The sequence below is a fragment of the Cynocephalus volans genome, chromosome 18 (genome assembly GCF_027409185.1).
Source record: "Cynocephalus volans isolate mCynVol1 chromosome 18, mCynVol1.pri, whole genome shotgun sequence".
Lineage (NCBI taxonomy): Eukaryota > Metazoa > Chordata > Mammalia > Dermoptera > Cynocephalidae > Cynocephalus > Cynocephalus volans.
This window is the reverse complement of record NC_084477.1, coordinates 12,425,944-12,438,647: the sequence shown is the minus strand read 5'-3', so window position 1 is coordinate 12,438,647 and position 12,704 is coordinate 12,425,944. Positions and strand designations below refer to the sequence as shown.

The 12,704-nt window shown below is 36.0% G+C and overlaps 1 protein-coding gene across 1 annotated transcript in view; it reads left to right on the top strand.

Annotated features, from left to right (window-relative positions):
- The window catches only part of RYR2 (ryanodine receptor 2), a 448,094-nt gene that overhangs the window by 265,216 nt on the left and 170,174 nt on the right, over positions 1-12,704 (top strand). Inside the window, exons 38-41 of the mRNA XM_063082911.1 lie at positions 1,127-1,327; positions 6,463-6,568; positions 8,166-8,309; positions 10,250-10,523. Coding sequence (XP_062938981.1) covers positions 1,127-1,327; positions 6,463-6,568; positions 8,166-8,309; positions 10,250-10,523 — 725 coding nt within the window. The remainder of the gene's footprint in view (positions 1-1,126; positions 1,328-6,462; positions 6,569-8,165; positions 8,310-10,249; positions 10,524-12,704) is intronic.

Below are 12,704 nucleotides of genomic sequence, written 5' to 3'. Positions count from 1 at the left end.
AAAATATCCTATTGCTAATTGCATTAAATACTCTGAAGAAAAGAACGGATTACTAGGAGAAAGGAAATTTAAACTGGATTACTGTTGGAAAGGTGGAGGAAGGCCCCTTGGGGATGGTGACTTTTACTCAGGCTCGGATTAAGTAGGTGCAGGAAGAGTGGGTGGGCAGGGTGTTCTACGAGCTTTCCATGCAGAGCAGGTGGCCTGACAGAAGGTCCTGAGGCAGGAAAAGGCCCGTGTTTCTGCTGTGAGGAACACAGATAAGAAGGGAAAGAGGGTAATGAGTGTAATCCAGAGTCTGTCTAATCAGGAGGATGTCTTGCTGCTCCAGCAGATGGGGTTGGATGCCAGGGCTACTTCAGAGCCAGTGGACAGAAAGAGTTACATTGTGGATGGCGACACAGGGTTTTAAAGTCCTCTTTGACACCACCATGTATTTACATCACCATTGATATTAAGTGTATATAAATGTTTTTCTAAACTTGACAGATCATCTCTTAAACGGCAGGTTTCTTGCAACAAACTGTCTCAGTTAAAAATCCTTTTGGTTTCTGGTAAGAGAATCCCCAGCTAACCATTCAATGAATTAAGTATTTACCACATAATTAATTTGCGTGCAAAGTCTGGGGTTCTATAATTGGTATAGTAACTCAGTGATGTCATCAGGAACCCAGATCATAATATCTTTCTGCTCTGTGTCCTCAACCTGTGGTTTTCTTCCCAAGTTCATTACCTCATTCTTCCTCTCATGATCATGTCATAGCCCAGTTACACTCATTTTGAAAGGGAGATATGTTCTAGTCTGTTATTAATGATAGAAAATCTATCCCAGAAGACCCCTAGCAAATTTCTCCTTATATATCTCATTGGCCACTGCACCTGTGGCTACAAGGGAGGCCAGAAGAGTAAGTGTCCCCCAAAGGCACATGCATTTGCCACTTGGGCTTAGACAAAATATGTTTTACCCCCTGGGTCTCAGCACATTGCTGCCTACACAAAACGAGTATTCTGCTTATAAGGGAGAAATGTGGGCAACTAAGCACGTTTACCATAGATTGTGATTTCATACACATTAACTGTTAAAGGAGTCAAATTAAATTTGATGTCCCTTTCATTGTCTTCTTAGATGTGCCTGCTGCTTCAATACCTCTGTGACTGCCAGGTCCGGCACCGGATAGAAGCCATTGTCGCCTTTTCAGATGACTTTGTAGCTAAGCTCCAAGACAATCAGCGCTTCCGATATAATGAAGTTATGCAAGCCTTAAACATGTCGGCTGCACTCACAGCCAGGAAAACAAAGGAATTTAGATCACCACCTCAAGAACAGGTGCAAGAATGACATGGAAATTCTTCCTTTTTATTTTGGTTTTCAGTTTATTCAGGATATGTACATTGCAAAATTAAATCATAGGTTGCAAGTGGTTTTTTTTCCTGTTTTGTTTAAACTAGCCAAGTTGATTTTGTCAGTATTCTTAGTTTCACCAAAAGAATCTACTTGGTTTATTTAAACAAAAGAGGGACTTATTAAAAGATATCAGGTATATCACAGACTCTGAGAAAATCAGTATGCCAGAGTCTGAAATTCTGCAAATAGGAACAATATCCATCCACAGATGGGTCTTCTTTGGCTGACATGACATCACCCCCACTAAAAGAAACCCTTGACGCTTAGGACTCGATGCTAGACACTTTCTATGTGGTCGCTCCCTAGAAGAACCAAATGTCTCTGCTGCTTTGCTTGCTGGAAGATCGATAACCCTGTTTGTGGTTATTCCTCTCTTGCTCACCTCCAAATCCAGGTCTCCTTAGGGTGCAGCAGAACCAAGAGCACATACCTGTATCAGAGATTGAACTAGTCTGGGGATGTTAATTTTCTGGAACCTACCTTGGGATGGGACTCATAGCATGGGAACCTACCAAGATGTAGGGCTGATGGTTAAAAGATACGACTCATAGATTTCATCTTCTTTTTCTTACCCTTACCATTTCTTTCTATGTCCAAGTTAGCTCAGAATGAAAGTGTCTTAGGGACTAATTATACAATTTGTTTCTCAGCAGAATGTAATTTCTTTGAGGGGAGGGACATGGAATTTTGTTTATTGCTATAAACAGCGTTTATTGAGCAGAGAGCAAGTACGACTTCTCCAAGATGCACTCTGTTTGTTAAGCTACTGTTAAGAGACTTCTGCTTTTGGAAAGGTGGGCTACATGTGCTTTTCCCTATTCTTCCTTCTAATTCAAGTAAAACCCTGGACATTACGTATAAGACAGCATAAGACTCTGAAAGATAAAGAGATGAAGGGAAACTGGCTACTGAACTTGGGACCCATGTAACGGCACAGTGGTGAATCGCTCAGGTTTTCTGTTTGCCTCATCCATCCCAGACTTGGAGCTAAAGAAGCTGGCAACCAGGAATCGCCAATGGGCATAAACAAGAGAAGCCTGCACAAAAGCAGGCTCTTTCTAGCCAGAGGACCAGGAAAGGTGAAAAGCTTTGCAAGACAGGAAACTTTTAGATAATAACTACACTGCTCCAGCAAAAAAACCACAGAAAAACTGTGTCCACCCTCACTTTCACCAGCAGAGGCTGAGTGGGAGTGTTGGTTTCCACCCTTGCCAGGCTGTAACAAGGTGCCCCCGCACAGGGAAGAGAGCCAGGACTTTATCCCTGGTGAGTGGTAATAGGGGCTGCCCCTTCCAGTGTCAGTCGCGGCCATGGACGAAGTAATGAGGCACTCTTACCCTTCCCAGCAGGGGTCATGTCACCGCAGGTCTAGTAGGGAACTAGAACTTCCACTTCTGCCCAGCAGTCACAGGGTCCCCTTCTTCCCCTAGGTATCCAAGAAGGCCAAGTGGGGAATGGATTTCCCCTCTGACCTAGCAGTAACGAGGTGCCCTAATCCCTTCTCCTGTTGGATAGTGTCGGAGGAAGTCAGGTTGAACAGAGGTTTCAATAAGATCTATAGCTTATAATGTAATACCCATATGTTCAGATTTCAATTACAAATCAATTATCATAACAAGAACCAGGAAAAACTTGAATGAAAAAAGGCAATAAACACCAACACAGATGACAGACATGTTAAAATTATCTGACAGATTTTGAAATCAAGATCATGAAATTGCTTCAAAATGAGAAAAAAAAATAGTCTCAGCAAAGAAATAAAAGACATAAAGAAGAACCAAATGGAAATAATAGATATGAAAAATACAGTAACTGAAATAAAAAAAGTTTCAGTGAATGGCTTAACAGCAGAGTGGAGGCACAAAGGAAAGAATTCGTGAACTGAAAACAGAATAGTAGAATCTATATCATCTGAAGAGAAAATGGGCTCAAAAATAAACAGAGCCTCAGGGACCAGTGTGAATATAACAGAAGACCCAACATTTGTGACATCGGAGTCTCAGAAGGACAGGAGAAAAAGGGCAAACTGAAAAAAAAAATGAAGAAATAATGCCTGAAAAATTTTCAAATATAGCAAAAGATGTGAAGCTAGAGATTCAAGAAGCTGAGTAAGTCACAAGCAGAAAAAAACCCAAAGAAAGGTATACCAAGACACATCATAGTCAAATTTCTGAAAATTGGAGACAAAGAAAAAGTCTTGAAAGAAATGACACTTTTTCTACAAGGCAAAAAAATGTTTAAATGACAGAGCATTTCTCATCAGAAATCATGGAGGCCAGAAGGAATATTTTTCATGTGCTGAAATATGTCAGTATTTTTCATGTGCTGAAAGAAAGGAATTGTCAACACAGAGTTCTATATGCCATGAAAGTGTCCTTCAGGAATGAAGGGGAAATCAAGACATTCTTAAATGAAGGAAAAAAGTGAGAATTTGACTGCAACAGACCTGTACTAAAAGAGTGCTAAAGGAAGTTCTTCAAACAGAAAGAAAATGACAAAAGAAGGAAATTTAGAAAATCAGGAAGGAAGAAAGTACAATGGAAAGTGCTAAAATATGGGTAGAAAACAGTGCATTTTTCTTCTCTGGAGTTTTCTAAATTATGTGTGATTGAGGCAAAATTTATAAACTGTCTGATGTGGTTCTGGATGTGTATGTATAGGAAATATTTAAGGCAATTGTAGTATAAATGGAGAAGAATAAAGGGATGTAAAGAGAGATAAGATTTCTACACTTAATTTAAACTGGTAAAATGTTGATACCAGTAGACTGTATAAATTACGTATATATAAGTTAATAACCAGAGCAACTACTAAAAAAGCTGCATAAAGAAATATGCTGAGAGATACCGTGGATAAATTAAAATAGATCCTAAAAATTGTTCAAGTAACTCACAGCAAGTCAAGAAAAGTGAGTCAGAGAGAACAAACAAAACAACAAGTAAAATGACAGAATTAAGTCACAGCACATCAATGATTACATGAATGTGAATAATCTAAATTTACCCACTAAAAGAAACTGGCAGAGTGGATTTAGAAAACTTGACCCAACTATATGCCATCTATGAGAAACTCACTTCAAAGATAAAGATGTTGATAGATTGAAAGGGAAAGGATAAAAAAGGAATATGGAAAAATTAATCAAAAGAAAGCAGGAGTGACAACATCACATAAAGTAGACTTCAGAGCAAAGAAAACTACCAAAGAGATGGAACATTAATTAAATTAAAAACTGTGATGATTAATGATAAAGGGTCAGTTTACCAGGAAGACAGATGTGTATGCACTAATTAACAGATTTGTAAAATATGTGAAGCCAAAACTGATAGAACTGAAAGAAGAAAAAGATCCATAATTTTTGCTGTACACTTCAACACCCCTTTTTCAATAATTGATAGGACAACTATCAGTTAAAAATCGGCCAGGATATAGGAAAACTCAATACTATTATTAACTAAGAGACTCTATCAACATTTACAGAAAACTGTACCCAACGACAGAATAGCCACTCCTTTCAAGTGCCCGTGAAGTATTGCAAAAATGGACCATATCCAGGGCCATAAAATAACCTCAACAAAGTTTTTAAAATTGAAATCATATGGAATGTTTTTTCTGACCACACTGAAATCAAATTAGAAGTCAATAACAGAAGGATCACAGGAAACTTTCCAAATCCTTGGACACTATACAGCACACTTCTAAACAAACCATGGCTCAAGGAGTAAGTCTCCAGGGAAATTAAAAAATACATTGAACTGAAGGGAAATGAACATATCCATATGAAAACTTGTAACGTGACTAAAGCAGTGCTGAGAGGAAATTTATGAAACTAAATGCTTAAGTTGAAAAAGAGGAAAACACTCAAATCAATGATCTAAGCTACCACCTGAAGAATTTAGGAAAAAAAAAAGACCAAAATAAACCCAAAGCAAGCAGAAAGAAGGCACTAATATAGGTAAGAGCAGATCAGTGAAATTGAAATCAAGACAGTAATAGAAAAATGAATCTAAAAGCTGATTATTTTTAAAAGATTAATAAATTCAACAAACCTCTAAAAAAAAAAACACTGACAATGAGAGAGAAGATACAAAATATTCATATCAGGGGTGAAATGGCATATAACTACACACCCTGCTGATGTAAAAAAAGCATCTTATGTGATTTTCATTCTCAACACAAAAATGATATGTACATGAGATGATAGATATGTTAATTAGCAGGAAAGATCTTTGAAGTAAAGGAATTGTTCTGTATTTTGACTGTATCAGTTTGGATATCCTGGTTGTGACACTGTACTAGTTCTGCAAAATGTTACCATTGGGGGAACCTGGTAAAGAGTATGGGAGGTTTCTTTGTATTATTTTTTACAATAGCATATGAATCTACAATTATCATAAAATAAAAGTTTAGCAAAAAAAAAAAAAAAAAAAACCTCATGAAAATCTCTAAAAAGAAAACCTAAAATTGTTTCCTAGAGGAAAATTATGTGATAGCATCCAACTTTTTTTTCCCCTTCATTCGTATATTTATATTATTGTGTCTAAAACTAAAACAAATGGAAGAAAGTTTCCCACTTTTTGTTTAATTGAACCATTAATGTTAGGAACAGCATAGTTACTTATATTACTTTTCAATTATGTTTAGGTTTTTTTTCTTCTTTGCAGCCATATCTTTTCAAAAGGAGTTCTTTAAAATATTTGATAAAGTGTGGAAATTTACTAGAAAAGCATGAAAATGGAGGAGAAGCATAACAAAATACTTTTGAAAAACAGCATTAAGATTGCTTGGTTGAGTTAAGAATTCTGAGAGTATACAAGAGATTAATGCATTGTAGAATTGAGAAAGATGACACATATGACTATTTTGCAGCCTTTTTGATGCTTTGGTTTCTTTTGGATTGAGGGATAGACAATGATTTGTCACCTGTTAGGCAATAATTTATGAATATTCAAAAACAGGTTTTGAACATCTTCGCTTTTATAATCTTTGCTGTGTCATTCCTAAATTCACTGTTCTTTCCCACCTCATTCTTCCACTTTCTTGTCTTTCCAAACTTTTAGATCAATATGCTTCTCAATTTTAAGGATGACAAAAGTGAATGTCCATGTCCTGAAGAAATTCGTGACCAGCTCTTGGATTTCCATGAAGATTTGATGACCCATTGTGGTAAGGTGCTTTTGGCTTACAACTCTTATTAAATGTGTGTTTTTAAACCATATATTCTGGTAAAAAATTAGGTATATATGTGAATATGTCCACAAATACACACGATACTTGTTAGAAGTTCATATAGGAACATTTATGATGGCAAACGGTTAACTGTCCCTGTGTGGGAAGTCAGGAGGGATACAGAAATCAGAGAGGCAATAAGACGAAGCAGAAGATGACCAAAATCCTTTCTCTCTTTTCCCTCTTTCCTTCAATGGCAAGGAATGGGAAGGGATCATGAGGCCAGTTGCTTCTGGTTGAGAGGTTAAGTGTCAGGTAGGTTTAGTTAATGGATACAAAGTTTCAGTTACACAATATGAGTACATTTTAGAGATCTGCTGTATAACATAGTGCCTATGGTTAACAATACTGTATCATGCACTAAAAACTTTGTTAAGAGGGTAGATCTCATCTTAAGTGTTCTTATTACAACTAAAACAAACAACAAACAAACCAAAAGCCAAAGAAGCAAAAGCAAAGTTACTGGTGGATTTATGTCTATTCCTTCATTGTGGTGATGGTTTCACAGGTGTATGCATGTGTCCAATCTCATCAAATTGTATACATCAAATATGTGATATTTTTGCCTATCAATTATACCTCAATAAAGCTATTTGGGGGGGATTTTTAAAAATAAATTTAATTACAAACCATTGTATTAAAACTGGTTGAGGGGCCACCTTTTAGGACCGGCTTAGGGAATCCACCATATAACTTTTGAAATTAACGAATACCTAAGGAAATCCTACACTGAGTTATATGTCAGTAATTCAAGTTTATTAAGGGAAATCTCCCCTCCTTTTATTCTAAGAACTTTTAAAATGAAATTCAATAGGTGTTGTAGATATGTAATTCTTTATTCCATTATGCAGTGGTGTGGGTAAGATCTGTGATTCAGTAAAAGAAAAATGAATTAGTCCTTTTTCAAGCGATAAATATAGCACCATGGTATTATTTTTATCTTATTTTAATGAAGAGAACAAAAACACCACCTTGCATATTAATTCAGATTATGAATGAAGAACCACTAAATGATTGCCAGAAAATGTATATACTGTAAATAAAGGGATACTCTAAAATGGTAGAAGTATTGCTTCAGATATAAATTATTCTTTGGTTTAGGGTGCCTATTTATGCCTGTTCTCTCTGGCTCAGCTTATTGGAGTACCACCGACGTTTTTGGAGGGTAAAAGTCTAGGAGGAGTTTTAGGCAGAGTAGGACTATAGGTCTAGACAGAGATGCCAAAAGGTCAGCCCAAATAGCAGACTCGATCTTTGCTATTAAGAGATTCTTTCTATCCCTGCTTGGTTTTACACTTTGTCCTGGCTGTTGATAGCCCTGAGCCCACAGAAACAGGAAAAAGAGAAAGGAGGAAAGGAGGCCAAGAAGTGAACCTTATTTATGAGTACTGGTAGACAAGATGGCTTAATTCATTGTTGTCAAATGTTTTAGACATTGCTCTAAGTTATGAATGGAGAAATTTGCAACGCCTGAGAATTATTTCCCCAAATGTTGTTTGTGAATAAATTTTTCATTTCTGCCTTTTTGTACTAGGAATTGAGCTGGATGAAGATGGGTCTCTGGATGGGAACAGTGATTTAACAATTAGAGGGCGTCTGCTGTCCCTGGTAGAAAAGGTGACATACCTGAAGAAGAAACAAGCAGAAAAACCGGTTGAGAGTGACTCCAAGAAGTCCTGTAAGCAGTGTGAAAGGGCACTGGCAAAGTGACTCAGCTGCTGACATTTATTCATCCTTTGGATGAGTATCGTACTAGATGAGCCAGTGAGATAGCTGAGTTTGCAGCTTCCAAGAATCAGATTCTTAAGCAGATGCCTGTAGCTCCCAGATGCAGATAGCAGCACCAAACTGTATTTGTAGGAATAGGTAGAGAGGTAGCAGCATTATAAAGGTGGATGGGCTCCCTAGAGAACTAAAAATTTAGGTATTTGATCAGAAACTAACAAGAGAAAGTATAAAGCAGTAGTTTAGCCTTCATATCTAAATATGATGCAGTTGATTTTCAAATATTATTGCATCAAGTTAAACCTTTTTCTTAAAATTTAAGTAGACTTTTTTTATATTTCGGTTCTGAGATATTTCCTAAAGGGTTAAGCATTTCTGGTTCATCCATATTCTATTTAACTAAGAATAATGGCTGCTACTCCTTGAAACCAAATAAGTACCTTCAAGGGGTGAGTACTTCGCATCTGGAAGGAGTCAAGGTATGGGTCTGAGAGGTCCAGCTTGCTTCTTACCTTGCTTCTAAGACTCCACTGATTTTAAGATGCAGTGCTGGCTTATAAACAGCTTTTTCTGTGAGAAAAAAATAAACTCACTAAAATTTTTATAGGTTATTTTTTAAAACTAACTTATAATGGATAATCTTTATCCATACAATTACTTCAAAATTTATTCTTTAATGTAACAATCAAATTTGAGTCAGATTGTATTTAAAACTGAAGTTTCTTATGAATTACTTTTTGTTCTTATCAGGTTAATGATCTTGAACGTTTAAAGTGACAGCATGATTTTGAGATTGAGTTGACTCTTGAACAACACAGGTTCGAACTACAAGTAAACAGGTGCACAGGGCCAAATACTGAAGAAATTAACTACTCAAGTTATTTAACTAGTTAAGAAAGACCTTGTGGAAAATTATACCTGCTTTTCCACTGTGCGGGAGGTTAGCACCCCTACCCACCACTGCCACCACCCACCCCACCCCACTGATTCAAGAGTCAACTGTATGTGAAAATACATTGGCATTTTATTTGCATTTTGTATTTGCTTAAAACTGTTAGGATTTTTTTTTCTTTAATTAATGTCTAGATGCAAGTTAAATAGCTTCTTTTGAAAATCAGCTAAGTGTGTTAATGATAGGAATTAAGTACCTCACTATTTATGAATCCATCACATCAACCCCACTTAATTTTGATAACTTTACTGTTTATTTTAAGAGGTTTGGAAGTTTCTATTGCTTTTAAATGAACTATATTACCTGTTACTTTGCAAGCAATCTTCTGTGTATGGAATAACTTCACTTTAATACAGCTTCACAATTACATTCTTTTGAAGACATTTTAAGTGACAATTCGGGATCTAAATTTAAGCAAAAATATAATTACCTATGGTCACTGTTGCAAGTGACTCAACTTAGGAGATAATTGGATAAGTAAATATCTCCTTAGATGTCCGTGACTGAGCTTTATAGGGATATGTGAGGTCAGACCTTCTGGGAGGGCAATAATGGAACAAAGTAAATAAAAGTAAGAGCAATGTGCAGTAAGAGTAACAAGGATATATTACTTACCATACTTTCAATTACTTATGGATTACCAACAGTAATTTTGAAAAAGTAGTAGCAACTTTAAAAGAGCCTATTTCATCATAAAAATGGTTTTTAAAGAAAGGTTTGCATATTTTTATCCTTGCTTGACCATAACTGACATGTATTGAAATATATATACTGTTTAAATGAAGCTCACTTTCTTCAAGGAATATTCCTAACCTTTAAATTCTGGTACAAATAGAGATACCAGTTTGGGACTATGGGATATGGAGTTGAATTGTCCAACTGATTTGTCTTCTTTTATTATTTTCCTTTTAAAAAAAAAAATATCCATCGTGACCTTGCAGCCAGTCTTCAGCAGTTGATTTCTGAGACCATGGTTCGCTGGGCTCAAGAGTCTGTCATTGAGGACCCTGAGTTGGTGAGAGCCATGTTTGTGCTCCTCCATCGACAGTATGACGGCATCGGAGGTCTGGTTCGGGCTCTGCCAAAGACCTACACTATAAATGGCGTCTCTGTGGAGGACACCATCAACCTACTGGCATCTCTTGGTCAGATTCGTTCTCTACTGAGTGTGAGAATGGGCAAAGAAGAAGAGAAGCTGATGATTCGTGGATTAGGGTAAATGATTTAAATATTACAACCCTTTTTCTTATAAATTTCTTCTAATTTTTTATCTCGATGATAGTAAAGTAGGTGCATTAATGCAAATGTACTGTCGAGATGATATGATCATTAAATTAGGTTGTGGTTTTTCTGGAGATTACGTTTTTAAGCTAAAGAAGAAAGTTTCTCTGTCACAAAATAAGACTAATTTTACAGCTAAAAGTTAAGGTGGCGTGCACACAGCAAACATCTTAGAGTGTTTTTTGTTTGTTTGTTTTGTTTTTTGATCTCTCGGTAATGTACGATTGTATGTAAAAACATAGGATAATAAAAACACATTGAAATCCATGGTGGGTGGGAGAAAACACTCACCAGCAGGAATTAATAAAGAAGCTTCTCTGTATCTATTGGGCCTTGGGGAAATAAGGGGGAGGGGACAACTCTTCCAAGGATTCAGCCTCATGGGCATGTGCTTCATGTGGACTTGGGGGTTCAAGGTCACACCCCATATCCAAGAGTGAGGGTAACACAAAGACATTTCAAAATACTTTATACAGTCTGTCATTGGAATAGCTTCTAAAGTTTTTATCCTAAAGGGTATCCATCAGGGAAAAGAAAATGAAATTCAGAGGGAAAGAATGGGATGCAGTAGGTTTCAGTGTGTACGCTACTGGTGTAAATTTAAGCAATTATGAATAAGCTTGCATAGTTTGTAGATGTGAAAATAAGATAGACTCAAAACAATAACAGATGAAAACTGTATATATTAAGCTATATGATGTTCATAAGAAAAACACCTAAACATAAAGCTAGAATGTAGAGTTTTAAAAAGTGATGAAAGACAAATATTCAGCACACACACACACACAAAAAGACTTAATGTAGTTATATAAATACCAGGCAAAAGAGGAGATAATGAAGGTAACTACAGCGTAAATAAAATGGATCTCAAAGAAAAATAAAATTGATCAAGGAAACCTAGAGTTAGTTTTTTGGGAAAAAACTAACCAAATAGAGTGACCAGGTTTTTTTCTCTGACAGAACTCAAAAATAATCCTGAGGGAAGAAAACAAGTGTGTAAAGTTATAGATTGTTTAACAACATTTATGTACATTTTAAATCAGGACATAATACTGTATATGGCTTGTGGGCCTGTTAAGTATTTAAAATTAAAAAAAAATGGACTGGAAGGTTATATTCCAAATTCATGATAATGGTTGCATACTAAAAATAACTAAATTAGCAAAAAAAAAATTAGCAAAAAAAACAAAAACAAAAAACTTACATAAAAAACAAATATTATGGTCTTTATTTGTAATCGTATGAGCATGGGTCTTATTTGTACTAATATTTAAATCTAACCTGAGGAGGCCTCTCAGAAGAGATCTTAATTAACCAAATGAAAAAGAAAGCCTTCCAGGAAATGGAGATTTCTTTCCTTCTTAAATGAGCATACAGCAATAATATGTGCCATTAACAAATAAATCATTCATTAGTGATAAAACTCAAAATGATATTAATATAAAGTGCTACCTTTTGTGGTATTAGAAATATTTCCACGTAAAAGATATACTCAGTAAATGGGCTGACCCCGTGGCTCACTTGGGAGAGTGCGGTGCTGGTAGCGCCGAGGCCTCGGGTTCGGATCCTATATATATATGCGGTGTAGACCACAGCATGCCAAGGGTTGCAATCCCCTTACCGGTCAAAAAAAATATATATATATATATTTAGTAAATGACTGCCTGCCTACTGGGTGGTAGAATTTTGGATGTATTTAATTTACCTAAAACTAAAAGCAAACAAGGTTTTAAATCAGTAACTTCATTCAAAAAGATTTGAATTAATGAGAGAAGAAATACTGGGATTACAGCCATGGTTTGAGCGTTGAAAATTTTGTTGCCAAATAATTGTGGTCTGACAAGAAGGAGAAAGATCGCTTGTTTACTTTGTTCTCACATGAAATAAGTCAGACCTTTATTAGTCCTGGGCCCCCAGGTTGTTGTTCTGAGCTGTGCTATCTAAAAGCTCTCTTTATTAAAAAAAAAAAAGAAAAAGAAAATTACAAGAATCATACTATTCCACTTTCTTGCCAGACTAACTAAAATTTAGTATGTAACTAAATGAATAAGTGAGTGATCCAATTAAGGAAATCAGATTTGAAGAGAAGGTTTCAGTTTTTTGGAAGGATTTATG